The following is a 22,128-nucleotide window of genomic DNA, read 5'->3' on the forward strand; positions in this document are numbered from 1 at the left end:
GAAAGACAATCTCTGAGCACGGGATGAAATAGAAAAAAAAGAAACATCGCTTATTTTAATAAAAAGAGAATTCCAGGGAATGGACAAAGCTTGTCTGTAGGTGAAGTTTACCACTGACGATGGCATTTCAAGCACTACAGTAACTGCCCCTGGTGAGAGAGAAAGGTGAACAAGACCGTGTTTCAAAACCATTGTGCATTCAGCCTCCCTAAATGCAAATGTGGCTTGAGCTTTGGCATTTGGAGCTTTAAACATTCTGTCTCCATTTCTTGTGGGCAACAATGTTTCACTCTTCTGCACCCTCAATTGACCTTGACCCTGATCCTTGAGACTCACTCAAATGGAATGAATCTCATTAAAGAAAACCAACTGTATTTGTTTTCCTCCATCCTCATTTCACTTCAGGCTCCTTCTTACATCATCAGACCTAAGATCCAAGCACCTAATCAAACACATCCACAACAAAGTTTCACACATCTGTAGCTACATGAGAGTAACAAAGATGGGTGTGGCTTTCCAAGAGGGTTCCCAGCATCTCTGAAGATTATTTTTATTATGGAATCATGTATTCTGATAACCAGGAATGCTACAGACAAACTGTAGCCTCTGGGGCCTGGCAGTCCTTTGCTCAGATGCTTGAAGGACATCCAAGGATGTCCTAAGCATCCTAATGTGTCATATATAATAAAGAATTATTTCCCCTTGGGTTGTGCTAATACACTGGTACTCTGCAAAATCCTTTATCAAAGATATCTGAAGAACAAAGCTCACAATTATATCTGTTTTCAGAAAATAGCTTTAAAAATTTGAGGAAAAAAGTATTCTCTGACCATTTTCCTTTCATTTATATTAACTGATATTAAATAAATACTTTAATTTTATTAAAGATAAAAAATAATAAAATCATTATTGTTCTAACAGTGAAGATTTAATTTCAGTTACAATTTCACTCTTTCTCATATTTCCAAGATTTATTTTTGCTATGTTTTCCAGGCTACCTTTTAATTGTTGTTTCGTTGGAGACATAAATTCAGAATCATTAGATTCTTATTATTCAATATATCTTTCCCATACATGTTGTTTTTCTTATATTCACAAGTCGTGAAAGCTTCTAAACCACCTGATAACTTTTCATCAATATAAATCTTTTCATTCTTGTAGGGATTGAATGGTCAGATTTTTAACATCAGTTGAAAAATCTTTTTGTAGGAAAATTACAACTCTTTTACCTCTTTCATTCTGTCAGTTTGTCATTACTGAATTGCAATCTCTTTCATTTGCATAGTTTCTGTAAGTAAACTTGAAACTTTATCTCCTTAGAAAATAGGTCATAAAATAATCTTAACTGAAAGATTAGTATATTTAATTTAGCAATTTAAATTATAGTATTAACTTATTTAGTTAACTCAGCAACAGTTGATCTTCCTGCTAGAAGATGTAAACCACGGATCCTTCTTCTCATGATAATTTTGATAATACCTCTTAATAAACTATAGATACTTTCTCTCCCTGCCTTTATTTAGATGAGATTGCCTGAAACCTATTGACATTCTCCTCAAAACTTACAGTTTTAATACCAGATCTAATTTATCAAAGAATTCCACTTAAATTAGGATTGATTTATTTCTGACGTGTCTCTTTTTTAAAAAAATTCTTGCTTTTTAATGATATTTAGTAGATAGGAAATTTGAGATACATTGGTTCAGGTACTTCAGACTTAGATATGTTCTTTCTACATTTAAATATTATCAACCTCAATTCTTCTCAGTATCCAGTATTTGGAAATACCTGCAGTGAGTTCATTACATTACCATCTATTAACAATTAATCAAATAAAGATGATGAACCATGGTTTAGCAAGGTTGTGTACTTCATATTGAATAGCATAGATTGTAGAAGAGCCAGGATGTGAACCCATGTGTCTGACTCCTTCAACCCTAAAAGAACTTGTAATATTACTGGGGAAGGTAAACCGTATGCAAATAAATGTCAAATCATTTTTTTTACAGTCAGTACACACAATATGTACCCTCAATTGGGCTGTATGGTGGGAGGTTATTTTGTAAAAGTTCCTGATCTCCCTGATTTAAAAATACTGTTCTAGAAAGAGAGAGAGATTTGTCAGAAGTTTAATAGAGAGTTATAGACTTATAAATTTTAAATATGATCGAAAGAGAGTTAGTCTATGGATATTTGGGAGTGAGAGTGAGGTAAGTGAAGGACCCCATGGCACACATCAACCACAGCTGCAGAAGGAGGATCCTCCTTACTAACTATGCCAGCGTGTTTCTCGTCCAGCTAAGATAGTACCTCTCATCTTCCCCACTAAACCCTATCACTTTGAGTTTCCTCTTCTTCGAAACAGGTTAGATTTACATCCTCAAGATATCTTTACCAAAAACTAAAAGGAAAAATTACAATAATTAAAATATGAAAGCAAAAAAAAAGTTGAACATACAAGATAATAGTTAAGAAACTTAGATGGCTAAACTCTAGTCACAAATTTCTTAATCAACAAAATGTTCTAAATAAATACATGTCCCTATTCTTTTCATCTACAAGGATACTCCTACCTGAAATCATTCAGGATGGCCCTGTTAAAAAAGTATCTCAATTCTTTCCAGAATCTAGTTCTCTATCTTTCAAGAATATCCCATATGGTTCTTGTCTCCTCTTACTAGATATCTGCTTCCTAACACCAAAACCAATGCTCTAAATCAGCCCAAGCCCATGGTTGCTTGATCTCTGATTTCCTTAAGTGAGAGAAGCCCTTTTCCAATCTGGGCCTAAGTTTTGAGGACTCAGACACTCTGGACATTCTAGGATCACCTTGTACATGCTTCTCTTGGCCAGAACTAGTGCTTGGCTCAGTCTGTAGTCAGATTGTTTCTTCACCTTGAATTTCTCCATAGTATCTAAGCAAAAACTTCACAATGGTGTACCACAAGGTGAGAAGTCTCATCTCGGCCTGGCTCAGTCCCAACTTTATCTTGCCTTCTTTTGGCCAGTCAAACCACTAACTAAAGCTTTTTCTTGTCAAATGTCCTGTTATCAATTGATCCTCCTCTCTGAAAACAAATGTCCAAACACATAAATCTTTACTTGTAATTTTAGTAAATTCATAGGTCCTTTGAATCTCATCCATAGATTCCCTAGAAATCTATGAACCCTAAATTAAGAATCCCTGTCCCAGAACCTCCCACCTTTCCCAGATTCTGGTCTGAGGAAACACAGTTTCTGGCTCATGTGTAAGCAGATCTGACTAATATCCACAAACCCTATGTCATCCATTTACCTTCTCAATTCTTCTGTCCTATAATGAATTACTAGCAAAAGTTTAAATCTTTATAATTGTATATTTTTTAAACCATTTAGCCATACCAAAGTCTAAAAGTGAGAGGTTGTCTAGGTTCTGCAGAAATAGTTTACAGGAGCAAATGGGAGCACCATGTTTGCATGACAAAAAACAATGAGCTAGACAGAAGCAAAGCTGGAAATTATAAAGGATGGGGCTAGACAAAAAGGGCAGTACTGCATGTGAAAGACCTTGATGTAAAACATCAAGTCTAAACTTTATCTATCCTATAATTTTACATAGGAAAACCTTTGAGGAGAGCGATGGCTAAGGAAGATAAATATGTTTTCGGTGAATGAGATAGGCTTCAGGGAGGAGAGTCTGGAAATAGGGAAGACCAATGTAGGAGGCTATGACTATTGGAAAAGCATGAAGGATTGGAGACCTGAACAAAGGTGAAAAGAACTCCTACTACAGGGCAGAACACCAAAGAAGCAATAGGACTCACTCGGTAACAAATTGCAGTTGGAGACAGGACTGAGAAAAGAGGAGGAAGGGGAAAAGAAAGAGGCACCGAAAAGCTAAAGACAATGAAAAAGTTTGGGACTTCATTAATTTGAAAGATATTGCTTAAGGATAATAGAAAACGAATTAATTGAATTTGCCAGTGGAGGAATTTTGTTTAGAAAAAAGGATAAACTTCCAAGACCATTGTAATATCTATTTCTTGGAATGTATTTAGACAAAGCATAGACATTTAGGCAAGTTTTTAAGAACACCTATTAATTGAATAAGCTTTCTGGATTATTTATTTTTCATTCTGTATATCTATGAATCTAAAGGCATGACTATATGCTATCCAAACCTACAAATGACAAGTGAAAAAATTAACCTATACGGGTATAATAGTATATAAATAAGAAGTAAGTTACATTTGGCAACAAGTAGACAAAACATTCTGGCAACCTGGATTTTTTTCTTCAGATGTCTTGTTGGGTTACTACCTACATGAGGACATCTCCTTAGACTGACAAGTTATGGCAGGAAGAACTTATCTTCATTCTATATATTCCAGAGTGCATAAAATTTTGAGGTCCTATAAGAACTCATTGTGGTTGATGATGAATATAATTTGATGATTAAAAATAATACTACATAATATTTATGTCTCTGCAAAAAAAAAAAAAATTCCAATCCTTACAATGACTTTAGGATGTAAGTACCATTATTATTAGTATTGCCTTGTTAAAGATGAGGAACTTGAGGCTTAGAGAACATTAAGTAACTTGATTAAGATCACGTACCTAGTAGCCAACAGAGTGAATCTCACTCAAAACTTTCTCATTAATTTATGAATTCTTTGAGTGCCTCTCAACCAATACTCCTTCTAAAACTCTAAATCTTGCTGCTTTTTATGCAGTAATTGTTCAATAAATGTTTACTAAGTGGATAGATGGGATGGATGGATGGATAGATGCATGGATGGACGGATGGATGGAAATGTTTGATGAATTAGGACAACCTGTGAACAATATATTTTTGCTGAGACCCAGGCTTCCAAACAAAGCTATTTTAGAGCCTTATGATATGTACACACCAGGCACCCTGCTCAGTATCTCTTTTCAGCAACAAGCATGAAGGCAGATGAGTAAGTTTCTCACCTCAGTCAATGATCTGTCAACCACTTCCTTGATGGCTGTTAACTCATCATGTCTAGCAGATGCTGTGTTTAGCCCACATAGGACTCTGGCTCCCTGTCTCTCACTTTCAAGTATTAAACTCACCACATTTTATCTCCATGCTTTATGAAGCAGACATTATCGAAAAAAAAGTTCAAAAACCATATAGGTTTGGCAAGATCACAAAAACTTATATAAAACATATAACTATTTTTAAAAATGACAGATAATGTGTCTGTATCCAGCCTTTGCAGACAAGGGAATTATCTTGAAAAGATAATAAAAGGTAGGTATTAAACATCTATCATATCTGTTTTGTACAATGCTAAGAAGTACAACTTAACAAGTTTAAGTCTAGCGAAGACAAAAAAATTTATACATAAACATAGATACATATACACACACATTACACATATAAATTATATAATAAATACATATAACATAAATGTATAAATTATATACATATTTGTTTAAAATATAACACCATAAACAAAATAAAAATAATTATTTCACTCAGATTGAGGAAGAATAATAAAGTTCAAAGAGCTGGAGACTTCCTTGTCAGGTTTGACAGTATAGAAGAAAGAAACTACTTTGCTACCTACATATTTTTCTCTTTCATAGGAGGAAATTTATCTAAAGTACACACACCATTTAGAATGTCTTCCCAGCCCACACTCTTTTTATTAGAGAATAGAGCTAACTTAACCACAAGGCTGGCCCCCCAGCAGCCCTGCTTATACTACATGATTCCGTTCAACTATAGCTGATTAGTCACGTGACTCAAGTTAAGCCAGTCAGGCTCTCCTGAGTCCATGAGTTGGAACTGAGAAATGTCAACAGTGGACCTGAGAATATGTGAACATGAGAGAGCCAGAAGCAAAGAGAAAAGGAATCCACAGAGAGAGCCATGACATAGTTTAGGGAAGAAGGATTTTGAGAGACAGAAAGTAACTGCTTGATCCTTGTTTATTGTTTAGCACTGGTTTCAGTACTCTCCTGAATTCCTGCTGTCATTCCTGCCCTACGTTTCTTGAACCATCTTCAAATTTTTACAACTAATTCCATGTTTTTTTCTAAGTTAGCTCAACTGAGTTTATATTACAAAGAAACTATATAATCTTCAAAGTTTCTCAGTAAAACATAAATAATAATACCAAAAACCTTATATATCCCATAGTAATAATATGTGTTTAACCAAAAATCTAACTAATAAGATATTTATCATCATATTGATTAATAGCGAATAATTTAAAATGAATCTAAAATGCATTAATAGTAGAGTAAATAAATAAATGATGGTATATACATATAATTGAATTCTAACCAGATATTTAGAGATGATACTTACATCAGAGAGTTTTCAAAATTAATTTCTCTTTATCTACTATTGTCTTATACATGGCATTAGGTTCAAGAGGTTTGACTCAATACCAGTCCAATGTTTAAAAACTTGACTTATGCAAAGTTTTTCTCCAAAGCTAAAATGCGTTATGACTGTAATGTCCTAGTTCTCCAGGTCAAATAGAAAACCAATCTGATTCACAGCCGTCGTACAATATTCCCCTATGTGGTCCACATGCTTAAATTCTACTTCTTCTAACCCCAGTTTTTTTAGAAAAAGAAAGAAAATGTTACCACTTTTCTAATCCAGCCAGAAAATTGAGCACTAATCAATCCTCTTACTTCAATCCTCAGTGAAATATAGGCATATAAACACCTTCCTCTGCTCCTCCCTTATTTATTTTTGTGGAAATCTCCACTTTGAGAAGATCACAAAATAAATATATCTTGGATATATCTTAGTCTAGACACAGTCATAGCGCTAGACAAAGAGAGATTGCCAATCAAATCGAGATATGGACAAGGGTAATTGAAAAGGTGTTATCCCCAAACAAATGAGAAAAGATAATGTGATCATTTTTAATTCTTCAAATTTTTGAAACTTCAATATATTAGAAAGTTGAACAGTCAGTTGCAAAGTAAGTTTTTAAAACATTTTCAATATCAATGTTTTCAGATCATCATAGTAAAAAGACCAAAGACTTGAGAGCCAGACATATCTATGATCTGTCTCAGGGCCACCACCTGCTGACTTGATGACCTTGAACAAGTTACTGAAACCCACCAAACCTTAGTCTTCTTTTCCATAAATTTGGATAATAGTATCATATAGAATTGTTGTAGAGAGTAAAGGAAATAAATGAATGGGTAAATACCAAAAAAAAAAAGTCTTGCTCTGTGACTTTATAAAATTTATATTATTCACATGTATTTGACACCTACCATATGGAAAACCACTGTTTGGCATACCTTCATAGGTCTTTCTGTTGTAAATGTTTTTGTTGATGTCTTTAATAGCTAATGCCCTTTTACCTAGAATTGTTAACAAGCTTCATAGATCTCTGTCAATTTATCTTAAGCATTACTTTTATCATATTTGATTGTCATGCATCTGTAAATAGATTACATTATATTCATGTTCTCATGGACAAAATAGCATATTTTCTAAGAAAGCTGTTGACATCAATACAATTTCTATTTATTCTTACCAAGCAAAAATTGGTAGGAAAGTATTCTGAACAGAATTAGTCACTCCTTTGCACCATAGGAAAGTACAGACCAGAAAATTGCAACTTAGGGATGCCTGAACAAATAAATCTTTTCATTTAATAATTTATCTGCTATAAAATTAAAACATTGAATGTGCTCCATTATGATTAAACTTTTTATACTACTATAACTACAAAGCAAGCATCATTTTCCTAACCCATTCCATTGGGCTTTATCACTAAGTTTTGTTATAGTTCTTTTAACTCTTGACTAAAGTTGCTTCTTTCTGAGTCAAACTATCATTGAAAACAGTTGCAACTTCCCAGTGTTATGAATTCACAAAGGTCACTCTAATTATACAACCAAGCAGTGTAACCCTTTAATTTTATGTCTTGACAACACTGCTCTTCAGCCAAATTCAGTCACTTTGCAAATATAGAACTCTGCAGTAATTCTACTGAGCACCAGGTATTAGGAGCATTACTTTTGTAGGGAGATGACATAGAGAAGTGAAAGAGATAACAAAAACTTGAAAGCAATCAAAATATTTAACAAAAGGCAATTGGTTAAATGGTCTGCTATTCATCTATTTCTTAAGATGTTACATATTCCATCTGTTTCAAATACACTCACAAACAATAACAACAACAAAAAGCTTTAAAAAGGGTACAATGGTTAGACAATGCTATAAGGTGAGAAAACAAGTTTTGAAACAGTTTTATAATATGATCCAATTTTGTAAAATAAAATACTTATAATTTTTAAATGCATTTTTTATAAACTAGAATAGTACTTAAAATGATCCCAATTTTGTAAAATAACAGGAGCAGTATACTCCAAAAGCTTATTTCTAAGACCTAGGATTATGGATTAATTTTGCTTTCTTTTGTTTGCTTTCCTAGCCTCTCCCCTGTTATTTTGTATAATAAATGAGCATATATCACTTTCTGGGTCAGAAGAAAAACTCTATGTGTGTATGTGTACATGTAAGTAGATAGATAGACAGACAGATATACAGACAGATGATAAATGATAGAGATAGAGATATAAAATGTATACATACGCATATGTATACATAGAAATTATGAGCTAAGTTCAATATAATGTATGGTAAACATTGAAATTCCTTTATTGTTAGTGCAATAATATATAAACCAAATGGACAAATTAATAATCGAGACTATTCCTTTCCACTAATCAGAATGCCTGTCTATAATCCAAGGCACTGGTTTCCAGGCTATCTAAATACTTCAGATGCCTAGTTTATTATCAGCAATTTAGTAAGCACAGACTAGAAATAAAGGGCCTGGTTACCCTGAATGTCAGCTCCTTGAAAGCTTGTCCTGTCTGCTTGTATCCTGCTATAACCCCAGAGCCTAGCACAGTGCCTAGCACATAATAGGTGTTCAACAAACTATTTTTGAATGAATGGCTATTTCGTCCATGCCATGTGGAAGCCTGAAGAAATCTCCTTACTTCCTCACAAAGTAGACATAAAATGAACAGATAACCAGTACCCCTCAGATTAAATGTATCTTCTCAAAAAAGTTTAACAAACTGACAGATTCTCATACCCTGACAGTCCCAAAAAAGGTTAATATTTTATCAACATTAAGTGAGCATATAATGCATGCCAAGCCACATGTATTATTTAATTTATTACTCATGACTATCTATGAGTCACTTTCTATTGTTATCTCCATTCTATACATATGAAAACTGAGACGTAGGTGATATAATTTTCCCAAGGGCAAGGGATACTAAAGTGAAGCTAAGATCTGACTATGGGAAAGTCTGATATTGAAAATTTGTCCTTAATCATATACTAAACAAGAGTCCTTTATAAGTTCTAGGCAAAATTTTATTTCAAAATGTAATGATGAGAAAAACTCCATCTCCTCTAAGAAATTAGCTAGCTTCTTCCTTTCTGCTAATGAGAACTATGCTACTGAGCATATCTACCTGTTTTTCTTTGGCAGCCAGGAAGCTCAGAGAAAAATGTAGACCTTAACTGGAGTAATCGTATTGGTCTTTACAGACTGTGACTTTGGGTTTTCTCTTCCCAAATCTCAACTTTTGACTCTATGTTCCCTGGGCCTGATTCATATTTTTACAACTACTTTATTATCTGAATTTTTGTTATAAAGCATCTCAAATTTTAGATTAAAATCCTTATTTTTGAATAAAGGAATATAGCATCATTAGTATTAATTTTACTATATTTTCAATTTGCGGAGCAGACAACTCACCATAGCATCCTCTATATTGTCTAAAAAGAAAAACCAATTGATAATTTGTTCCTGATTCACATGCTATATCTTTCCTTTTAAATATATTCTGTGGTTATCTTATTATTATATTTTTATATTAACTTTGAAATTGCTGAAAAGAAAATAAAGCTGATAACTTGTTAGTTATCAACCTCAGTGTGTGGTTTGGTTTGCTTGTTTAATTTTAGACCTTCCTTTTCAGTGACATCCGTTCAGACTTCAGTCATTTGCTGACCTTAATTCTCAGGGTATCAGATGAAGTCAGCATTACCAAAGGGAAGGCCACCTGTAAAACAAATTTGCATGTGCCTGCTAACGTATAGGCATAGAATTCTAAATTTATTTGTTTAAAAAAAAAAATGGAAAGTTTTTTGACCCAGTTTAAATCAGTGTTTCAGTAAAAGGCTAGTGAGAAACCCATCTAAGGGAAAAGCTTGGTTTCCATGAGGTTAGTAGTTATTACTCAAAGGAGAAACTGACATGCTTATATGATGTGTTTGATAGTGGATTTTAATGTAAGGATTGGGGAAACACTGATGAATTGCGGTTGTTTTAAGATGACGTGATGTGATTTGTCTTCCTTCTTACATGGCTTGGTCTCTTACACAGCTTCCAGGCATTATCTCAGCGCTTTCGGGCTGGGAAAGATGTCTAAGACCAAGCCTCATTTACCCAAATGATAAAGGCATTATACACTATTTGGAAGTCACCAGGAATAGAATGCCTTTTAATCAAATGAATAATGTAATGGCTGTTCATTATTCTTTTGACCATGTAGATTAAGTATGTTTTTTTTTTAAAGACTTCCAACCAGTTTTGTAATTCTAGCCATAGAATAAGTTTTTATCTGATCCTATCAGATAAAAATAGTCTATCTAGTCTGGACCAGGTAGGGGCAACATCGAAAACCAATAGTAAAAGAAAGAAAAATAGTTACTCAAAAGAGCTATTCATAGAGGGTCTGTATCAGTGAAGAACAATCTACCAAAAGTTAGAATGACTAATGGTGAAAAAACAGAATCCAAATGTTGAAAATGATTCTGCCGTTATCTCTCAGCCTTCACGAGCCCATTAACAATGACTCTATTCAAATGTCTTCATTGTTAATCATTCCTTCAATTCACCATGTCATATAAGGAGGGAAAATTCTCCACCAGAGATTCCAGAGGAAGCCTGTGTATACATAATCCTGGAGTATTCTCACTTAATAATTTATTGTTCAGAATGCCCCTCAGAAAGAAACACAGCCACAGTGAATATCTAACAGTGCAGTGCTGGAGAGGAACAATGATACTATCAGGTTGACACTAAGATTGATATTTCCTATTGAATAAATCATGTTAATTTTATATATATTAACTCCTCGCTCTCATAAGACAACAGCTTTTACCTCAGAGCTAAACCTTTGGTACTAATGCTGTTAATACTTTGAAGATGGGAATGGATGAGCTAGATCTTGATAAACTGTATGTAAATCTGGATCTCAGATAAATTCTAATTTTATCAGTTCCCCCAAGGCTCTCCAGATGACTCTCTATTGCCAACATTCTCCTCCCTTAATATCATGCCTTCTCTTTAAGCATTTGACATTGCTTCTTATATGTTGGCCTATTTTCAAAATGTCGGTCCCCAGATTTAAAACCCAAGAGGATTCTGTGCTATTCATTACCCTCTCAATATTAGATCAAAATTTTTTAAAAAAAGAATCTTTCCGGTAATACGCACAGCATTAAATAAAATGGCACCTACTTCTTTGAATAGCCATTGTCTTTAAATATAATACATAGTAATCACTAATGATGGCAGAGTGCCTCCTCCTATACAGAGATCATCGTTCATTTTTATTTTTTTTTTAAAGTTGTAAAATAAAAATAAAAAAGACAATAGAATCATGATGGTAACCCTACCACCTAAGCAAAATTTTTTAAAATTAGTTTATTTATTTATTTTTTAATGGCAGTCTTAATTTTTCACCACATCAAAACAAAGACTCCACAATACTCTCTCCTGGATATAAAAAATAAATAAAATTTTCTTTGATCTCTTGTATAATTTTCTATTATAAGCAGAAAAGAACACTCTTTGGTGACCTAATCATGTCAAGGAGACTTGCAAATCATTTTCCTAAGTCATGAAGACCACGGACATTTTACAAGTATCATTTCAAGGCATGTTTGACCCCCAGGAATATTTCCCAGTCTCCACTGCTCATCTTCTTTCCTTCTCATTCAGCTTCCAACTTTCAATTTCTAGTTCTCCAGTACTTACATATATCTGTTTTCTAATTTTTTGAAAAAGCAAGATTGATAAACCTGAGGAAAACCACTAAGCAAAATAATCACCTTTAATTTACCGTTTCCATTTGTTCTTTCTCTAAAAAATTCAAAGATAATCAAAGATTACCTGATGCAAAAACTTATTTGATTAAGAAGGAAACTGAGCCTCAAAAACATGAAGTACCCAAGGGCATGGGTAGTTAATGGCAGAGCCACAATGAAAACAAAAGTGCCCTCTCATCCAGTGTTCTAGGCCCTCTAATTCTCAATCCAGCATTCCTTCCATATCAACAGACTGAAATCCAAATCTGAGCCAGCTGCCTCTGTAGACAGATACAGAAGAAGAGCACCCACACACTTATACTCTGCATACTCTCTTAGTGCTTCCAACTGTTCCTCCAGGAGGCACAGGCTGCAGCTCAAGAAAGCATCTGGAAAACTAGTCCTATTCAAGGCTGGGCACAGCCAGGTTCAACTACCACTTCAAAATGATCATTTTTACACTTTAGTGAAAACCCACTTTGTTTCCTAATTCTTACTGTAAAGCAAGGGTTAATATTTAAGAATGGCACACAGGTTAGATTTCATTGGCACACGAGGCAAGCATAGGGAGATCAGCTAGTGTCAGCTTTTCTCCCTTATCCATCAGCCAAAGGAACTGGCAGCAAACATATTCTCCTCCTCCTCATCCTTGCCAAAAAGCAACAAACAAGGAACACTTTTCTCTACTCCAGGTGGTCCTATATAGGCCACAACATTGTCACACTGTTTTCAAAAAGGTCAGAATAGAGAGTCAAAGTATTAGACAACCCAATATAGCCATTGGAATGCAACTGGCCTAAAAGAATATTCAAGATTCTGAACTACCCAAATAGCATTATTCATACTGTCAATCAGTAAAAATATTGAGCACTTATTTATAGACACTATGTCAGGTGATACAAAAGACTAATAAGATGGCTATCTGTCTACAGATAGCTCACAGTCTAGCAGAAAAATTGGAAATGTAAACAAATGACATGCAATACACTGGAAAAATGCATGAACGGCTGTGTATCACAGAGAAATCAGCAACACAAAAGAAATCTGTGAAGGCCCATGTTGTATTAAGCACGACATTAGGCACCACGAGAATTACAGAGATGAATAACACATTGGCTTTGAAGGATTACAGTAAAATCTGAAAATGCAAATAGACATATGTCTTAAACATACTTTTTCCATCCTAATAAAACACAGTACAAAATGAAGCAAAAGTTACCTGAGAGGTAGATATAAACTACGCTTTACGGGAGCCGTTCACTTCAACTAAAGTAATCAGGAGAGACTTCCAGACCTAAAATATACATTTGAACAGGATCTGGAGGAACAAGTAGCATTTTGATAAAATGAGGACAGGGAAGATCATTTCAGAGACAGTACCTTAACGAAAGGCATGTAGGCATTAGAAGAAGGACAATCAGGACCCATGAGCCCAGGTCCTGGAGCATGGGGGAAGGTGAAGCTAGAAAGGTTGCAGATCTCAAATAACTTAAATACTAATTCAAATGCTAATGAGTTAGCATTTTGTTCTGTACTTTTGCTAATAGGACAAGAAAAGACACAACCAGAGCCATGCTTTGAGAATTATTGCAGGAATGTTAAAGATGGGTGGAAGGCAGCAACTTAGGAAGAGCAAAAGTGGCTATTAAAACAGTCCAAGTGGATGAGAGTCTAAGTCAGAGGAATGGCAGTAGGTGTGGGAATTAATGCTAGATACGAGAGACACAGTAGCTTCTGAGATTGCTACCTGATCACAGGCAGAGGAGGGGTAAGAGATATGTAAACATATCTGGAAATAGACATATGTCTTAAAGTTACTCACAGTGACTCCATGTCTTCAAAGATGGATGGCGATGTCAACGCCAGAACTAGGATAATCAGGAGAAGATGCGTCTTACTTTCTCTTCTATCTGAATTTGTGTAACAAGATCATCATCATCCCTGAGATTCAGCTGCTCCTGGCCTCACTGCTCAGTCAGGATCTATCTACCCAGAAAAACAGAAGTCACTTCATACATTTGCAACAGAGGAAATTTAATGCAAGGAACTGGTTACCATGGTGATTGAGACTGGCATCAACAAGAGGCTACTACCATTCCAAAAATGGAGGGACAAAGTGAGAAGCAGTGCTCCAGGAAACAGAGTGAGGAGACCCCTTATTCCCCCTCCCCTTCCTTCTCCCCAGTCCCACTCTTCTGCCCTCCAATTTCACTCTAGCCAAACCCAGCTAAAAGCCAGGTGACCAGGGAGTCTGAGAAAGCAGCTTAAAGGTCAGTTCTCTGAGATACAGAGTGGATCAGAGCAATGAGGAATGGATTTCAGGACAAACGGGCCCAAGATTCGGCAAATTTCTTATACACCTCAACTGTTGAGTTAGAACTACTAATCATCCTCCCTTGTAACCATGTATCATATGAGATACCAGCTGAGAGATTCTGGGTCCCATCACTCACCTCACTGGGAAGAAGGGGCAGAGAGAGGGTGACATGTAGCCAGCCACATCTATAGCCACTAACCCCTCATCTTTATCATCTTGGGGCTGGTCCTCAGTGTTTCTGAGGAGAAGCTATTCTCAAAGTCTTTAAATCAAGTGTATCTCATTTAGACAGTGGAGAGAAAAGGAATGAGAAAACAATTTCCTTCTCTCTTTCCTTCTTAAGGTCCCTCGCTCCTCCCTTCCCGTTCTTATCATTCTTTGCTTTTAATTGCCCTCCTTTTCTCTACTTCCATCACTTTTCTTCAGTCTCTATCTCCATTTTCAATTCTTATCACCGTCTATCTACATCTCCTCACTACTTCATCTCCATCTCATTCCTCCTGAAGAATTGCATGAGTTAACAAGTTGCTTTGTTAGACATGCCTTTAATAGTAAATCTCATTCTCTTTGACTTAGTTATTAGTTCCTTAGTCAAGTAGACATTCAACAAAGCAGGTGTTAATTCAATAAAATAATATAACCTGTCATCATTAAATTATTTATTCCTTTTTTGTTTGTTTACGTGGTCAGATTTTAAGTAGTTTCTGAAATGGTCTCCACAACATCTGGTTAGGGAATATGGTGAGAAAAGGAATTATCAAATGGGAAATCAGTGTATGACACCAGAAGACTTGAATGTTATGCCATACTTTTATTTTCCCATGAGATATTAAAATAGAGCATGCTCTTTTGGCAGCTTCATATATGCCCATAAATAAATGATATCAGCTCATAAGTAAAGCATCATTGTTCAGCTTGTGACATGTAACAGTTCCTTGAAAAATAAAGAGAGGACATAGTCTTTGGAAACATGAATTTCTGCTCTTCCCAGTTTCTTTCATGATATCAAACAGATATCGCTCGTCATAAAGGGGAGGTTCTTCTCTGACCTCATTTGGGAATGGAACATTTAACCAAAATGGTGTCACCCCTGAACCCACTCCGATACGCCAACGTAAGTGACCACAGAAGGAGCAAAGCACTATAAAAAGAGAGAAGATAGCACTACACTTTGTCCATCTCACAGGAGGCAACAAGCTCAACCAATCCCCCGTTGATCAAGGGAAACTACAATGGCTCCTGTGGGAACTTCATTCATGGTGAGTCCTGCACTAATATTCAGCGTTCTTGTTACTTGGGATCAGATAATACTTCTGGAGTCTAGGCATGAAATTCTGGATTCTAACTGTGGAGATCCAAGAATACTGATCATGTAGAATAGGAAATGAAAGCTTTGGTAGATACTTGTCATTGTATAGCATTTTCAAGAACTGATACACATCAGTTTGAAAGACGAGATTAAAACTGAAAGATACCTACTTTGGGGCTAAACCGCACAAGAAGTGTCACATAATGCTGTGCAGTAAGAAAGAATGTTTATTGAAAATCTATTTTTCTAAGTACAAGTGATTTAATATAATTCTCCCACAGCATTCTTTTAGTTCAAAATAAGATAGGCCACTATCCTTGAGAATTTAATAAGTTGTAGCAATGACATTTCTTTCCATTACCTATTATTATACCATAGCCTTGGTATACCAAACCCATTTATTCTCATCGGATATATATACATATATATGTGTGTATATATGTGTGTGTATATATAATTATGATTTAGTGTAAATGGTCTTTATATTTTTAAAACATCTTTTTTTGAAATGTAATTTGATTACATAATCAATATAAGTAAATTTAGAAAACAGTAAAAAAAATACGTAAGAAAACATAAGCGGAAACCAGTTTGGGGTTGGATGTTTGCCAGTGGTACAAATAGCATTTCTAGCACAAATACAGACACCACATGTATTTTCAATAGCCCTTTCTCCCTAAGTGCACATTCCACTTCACATAGGGTTTCACAGAATGCTCGGACAGAGAACAATGGTGCGAGATGACATTTCTTTCTAGAAAATCAAGGTCAATTTTATCTCAATGACCTGACAATGACGCGCAAACTGAAAAGAAGATGGCTTGACGTTTTTACAAAAATTACTGCCAGCCAATTAATAATGTGTCTTTACTAAATCAAAAGAAGAATGTTCAAGACTGGTAAAACAATTAAAAAAAAGAAAAATCCATGGTCTTAACATTATTTTGCTCACCTGAAGCATTTTCATTTAACTGATCTGAAAATTTATAATAGATTGTCCTGGTGCACAGTATGTTCTCTATGATTAGCAATCCAATCATTATCACAACTTGTTAACAAAAACTGCATACTAATCCAATCTCTCACCTTTCTTTCCCTTACCATTTAGTTCCAGTCACTGCTGCTGCTGCTGAGTCTGGTGGCCATAGGGAAGGCAGGAATAGCAATCCCACGAAATCCAGGATGCTCAAATACTGAGGACAAGAACTTCCCTCAGACTGTGAAGGTCAACCTAAACATCCTTAACCGGAATACGAATCTCAGAAGGCCTTCGGATTATTACAATCGATCCACCTCACCTTGGAATCTCCAGTACGTAAGAATCCCAGATAAAATCTCTGTATTCTTCTACTTTTTATGCATCAGACAGCCAGTTAAATCAACTTGAGGATAATTTTACTCAGAATTATCAGTCAAACCTGGAAAGGCCATTGTGCAAAACAACGGTTCTGAAACTTTTATTCTACAGATTTATTTGATAGAACATAGGACACTCCCTCCCCCAGCCCTCAACACCTATCCTATTAGATCTCATTGTCTCATCATAGGGAATTAATGTTTGAATTTTCTTTCTTTACCAGAGCTACCATTGAAAAGGTTTCTTAAAAATAACTAGTAATTAGCTGGGATATTTATGCCTTTTTTAAAAAATCTTATTAGCACTGGGAAAATATAGCTTAAATCCCAGTGGAGGAAGTATTGGGTTGGGTATTTCCACTTCTTTTTAAGTTAGATAGTTTTGCTCTACAACCCCAACAGATCTATATTTGCTGTGTCCTTAGTATATCTAGTATTTAGACCCAATGAAGAATTAAATACAAAATGTATTCGACAATTTGATTTTATGCAAAGAAGCCTCAGTTACGTGTGCCTACAGATTCACCTGACTGTAGCATTTCGTTTCCTCTTCCCATTACCAAGAACAGTTCAAATAAATCAACTCAAGCTCAAAGCAAATCATTCACTCAGCTGGGGTAGAGAGGGAAGAGGAGGTTATAGAGAGATTTAAACTTTTGTTTCCAGCCCTTTGCATCAGCTCTGGGCTCTGTTCCAGTAATGTGTTATCAGATAAAATTGTGATGCATTCCACGCTTCAAAGACAGACTTCATTAAGTCAGATTAACAGCTATCTTATTCTTAGATGATTCCCTTGGTCTTTTTTCATCTATCAAATGTACTCTAAAAAGATTATCCTTTGTGTCAAACTTAAATCCCTTCTGCAGTCCCAGTCTATCTTATTTTTTGTTCATTCTTCAAAGAAATTGGGAAAAATTTATCACTGTCTTTTTTCTATAACATTTCATGTGCTTAAAAATCCAAGTTTTCCTAAAACTACTTTTTTTCAGACTAACAGCACTTAGAGAATTTGCAATGCCTATAATTTGTCACCCTCTGAATTTGTCTCCCTTTAATCATTCCTGCTTGATTTTCCTCCTGCTTTACCAGGAATTCACTTTCCTCCTGGCTTTTGTCTCCCTTGTAGCCGCAATGAGGACCCTGAGAGATATCCCTCTGTGATCTGGGAGGCGAAGTGCCGCCACTTGTTCTGCGTTAATGCTGAAGGGAAGGTAGACCACCACCTGAACTCCGTTCCCATCCAGCAAGAGATCCTGGTCCTGCGAAGACAGCCTCAGCACTGCCCCAACTCCTTCCAGCTGGAAAAGATGCTGGTGAATGTCGGCTGCACCTGTGTCACCCCCATTGTCCGCCATGTGGCTTAAGAATTTCCAGCCTGACCCCAGATTCCCAAATCAGTAGGCTTTCTGGGGAGTAGACCCAGTCTCATTTCTAACCAAACTCACTAGGATTTTTAAACAAGTTCATTTAATTCAAATTTCAGAGGTAATTCAAGATACAGAGGTATTTCATTCAGAGATTGAATCTGAATCTTCTTTTCCTCTCCCCAAGCAAGAAGGTTTAAACTGAGTACCAATTTGCTTCTTGTTTGCTTTTCTAAGAGCTTTAAGTTATTTATGTATTTAAAAGGCCCTGAGATAATTTAGGGGCATAAGATTCCATTTTAATGAATTATATGCCTTATTTTGTATTTTTTTTTTAAAAAAGACAGTATTCCGGATTTAGGAATTATATTATTTAAAAGGTAAAACCTATATTTATATGAGCTATTTATGGATCTATTTATGTTTCTTAAGTCTTTAGAGAAAGGTGAAATAGTATAATTGTTCTGCCTAGGGAAATCCTAGATAGAATTAAATGGCAGTTGAAAATTTCTGAATTTGTACTACATATAGATACAGGATTCTCTCCTCTTTGTCTCTTAGGAGTGCATGACATAGCTAAAAAAACAAAGACTATATCTAATTACATATTTATTAACTTAATTTTGTAAATTGTTGAAGTTTCACGAGAGATGGCAAGTCTAACTCTCTGTTAAACCCTTGTAATAATTTGTAATAATAAAATTTGGGGAAAAAATTTGTTTCCTTATTTTTTTTTTTCTCATTGAAAATACTTTGACCAGTTCAGTTCTCGCCTATTTGGAAGAATATGCAAATTATCTCATCCAGCAAAATAAAGCATGTCTTTGAGTAACAATAACCTTCACCCACACAAGTCCAAGTTCTCAATTTAACATGCCTTCAAGATAGTAAAGGACCAAGGCTCTCATACTATTAGCCAATGATGTGGATACAAGCGTTACAAAATGAATTAAGCAAATAAAAATAATGGCCCTGGTAAAATGGCATGTCATTATTAAAGATGATACAGAAAAAAGAAAGACTCTCCCAAAAATATGACCTGAGGTTTGACAGTAAGGGGTCAGTTCTGAGAGAAGACATAGTTTTCGTACTAGAATACCCAGTCTGTCCCAAACTTAGGCTTCTTTTGAAGATTAAAACCAACCAGAAAGGAACATTTTTCTCTTCCTCAGTCTACACCCCTAGGACAACCCCTGCTTCCCACGGCCTCTGATCTAACATACCCAGACACAGAAAAGAGCCAATAGAGCAAAACAAACTTAAAGTATGAGAAAAGTTTAGCCCAAGTAAAATAAAAACTAAATCACATTCAATTCCAGAGTAGTTTCAGGTTTCGAGTCAACCATTTTTCCACGCCATAGCCCAGCATGCTGTCTTGCCCTACTTCTGGAGGCCCTTGGAAATTCTCAGGCTGGTCCCACAGGCTCCTGTTTCTTGAAGAACCATTTTCTGCACTCTTTCATTCTCTTGTACTCTCCGGTCCTACCCAGAAGCCCATGGCATTTCTCTGCTTCTTCTCTAGCCCCTTTCTTCTTAGTGTCATTTGTGTGCTTACATCTTGATTCTTGTGGCCATCTCCCGTCACAGTCTTTATACAAGAGATCCACAGGCAGCTGCTGCTGACAGTTCCTCACAGCCTTTATACTTTAAAACCTCCCACTAAAATCCTGCTGCTCATTTCCCTTGTTTGCCTCCTAAATGGCAGTGGTGAAAATAAAAGGGTAAAACATCAAGGAGGAATCAATATAAGAGAGAGCAGAAGCAGGAACAGGGCCAGGTTATGGAGAGTGTGTTTCATCTTGACTAATTTCGTGCCATGGCTATTGGATGATGGATTGAGGACAGAAAATAAAAACTTTGATTTTGTTTTGGGGTAGAGGGCAAGAAAAGGGCATATGTAGCTACAGTCCTGAACCACTATTTCCCACTAGATTTTATTTCTGGAAATTTCATGGGTGGAAAGATGCAGCTACCTTTCAAGTCTCCCCTCCCCTGATATGTATTGCTTATATTCTATCTTCATTTTCCCTAATTAGCACCATTTATGCACCCAGTCATCTACACTAGAAATCTCTGAGGCATCCCTGACTCTTCTTTCTTTCTCTTCCTCACTCCTAACACCTACACATTTTCAAACACATTAAGTTTTACTTCCCAAAAGTTCTCAAATTAACCCCCTCCCTGCCCATGTTCAGGACTTCATCTTTTCTCATTTCTCTCCTCAGTTATTGCAATAGCTTCCTGCCTATCCATGTTGCTGGTGCTTCTGTCCTCAATCCATCATCCAATAGCCATGGCACGAAATTAGTCAAGACGAAACACACTCTCCATAACCTGGCCCTGTTCCTGCTTCTGCTCTCTCTTATATTGATTCCTCCTTGATGTTTTACCCTTCATTCATAATGAAGTTTTTGTTGTGAGCACCATGCTGTACTTGACCTCAATGCATGTGTCATGTGGTCTCCTCTACCTTGAATGCTTTTACCATCTCTCCCCTCCTGTTGGTATGGTCTGAAAGTTTGTCTCCCCCCAAAATTTACATGTTGAAACCTAACGCCCGAAGTGATGAGATTAGAAGGGGGGGGGCACTGGAAGGTGATTAGGTCATGAGACAGAGCCTTCATGAATGGGATTAGTGCCCTCAGAAAAGAGATCCCAGAGAGCTCCCTCACCCCTTCTGCCAGGTAAGGATATAACAACGACAAAAAAAAATCTTCAATCTGGAAGAAAGCCCTCATTCAAACATGTTGGCATCTTGATCTCAGACTTCCAGCCTCCAGAACTGTAAGAAATGAATATCTGTTGTTTACAAGCCAATTAGAATATGGTACTTTGTCTTAGCAGCCCAGACAGACTAAGGCATCTGCCCACACCACTCTGTCCTACCCCCATTGTTCTGCTCATGCTTGAAGACACTACTCAGGTATCGTTTTTTCTAAAGAGCCTTCTCAGACCCATCACTCCAGCGATCCCAGATTACTCACTCTTCTGGGCTTCAGGAGCACCATGGGTATCATTTATCACTTATTGTATTGGCTTTATCTATTTAACCAGGTTGTAGTCTCTTGAGAGTGAAACCATCAACACCTGACCTGGAGCATAGTAGACAGTCAATTTTGAAGTAAACTTTGAATCAATAATTCATAGACACTTCAAAGTCAACAGAGATATAACTAAAGTCACTAGCTCTACTACTAAACTAGCTTCTCCTACTCCATTTTTTATCTATTCAAATGGCATCACCTACTCAACTGAGAAACCTAGATTTTTGTGTCATTCATTCCTCTTGTCTAATCAGTGACAAATCTCTCATGAGTTCTCATGTCTTCTCCTTCCTCCTTAACTCCAAAGTTGCTAATTAAAGTTGAATTTTACATCATGTTGTACACTTGAAAATAATATAATATTGTATGTCAACTATAATTAAAAAATAAATTTTAAAAAATTAAGTTGCATTTAAACATGAGTCTAACTGGTCTCCATGCTTTTCTTCTTATAGTTTATAATTCAATGTCTTCAAACTTCTGGGAGAGGCTAGTGAGCATAAGTAATTAAGAGCTGTTGCAGTAGACAAATCCTAGCTAAACAAAGGTTTATTTCTTGCTCATATTACTGTCCATCAGGGAGCCTCAAGGAGCTTTGCTCCACTCAGACATTCAGGGATTCA

General features: G+C 35.9%; 1 protein-coding gene across 1 annotated transcript; it reads left to right on the forward strand.

The window, feature by feature from the left end:
• Nucleotides 1-15,627: 15,627 nt before the first annotated feature.
• Nucleotides 15,628-18,725, forward strand: IL17A (interleukin 17A). The gene is made up of 3 exons (XM_011379067.1): nucleotides 15,628-15,691; nucleotides 16,850-17,052; nucleotides 18,224-18,725. The coding sequence occupies exons 1-3, from the start codon at nucleotides 15,665-15,667 to the stop codon at nucleotides 18,459-18,461; spliced, it is 468 nt and encodes a 155-aa protein (XP_011377369.1). The 5' UTR covers nucleotides 15,628-15,664; the 3' UTR covers nucleotides 18,462-18,725.
• Nucleotides 18,726-22,128: the final 3,403 nt, after the last annotated feature.

The sequence above is a fragment of the Pteropus vampyrus genome, unplaced genomic scaffold (assembly GCF_000151845.1).
Source record: "Pteropus vampyrus isolate Shadow unplaced genomic scaffold, Pvam_2.0 Scaffold353, whole genome shotgun sequence".
In the NCBI taxonomy this organism is placed as follows: Eukaryota; Metazoa; Chordata; class Mammalia; order Chiroptera; family Pteropodidae; genus Pteropus; species Pteropus vampyrus.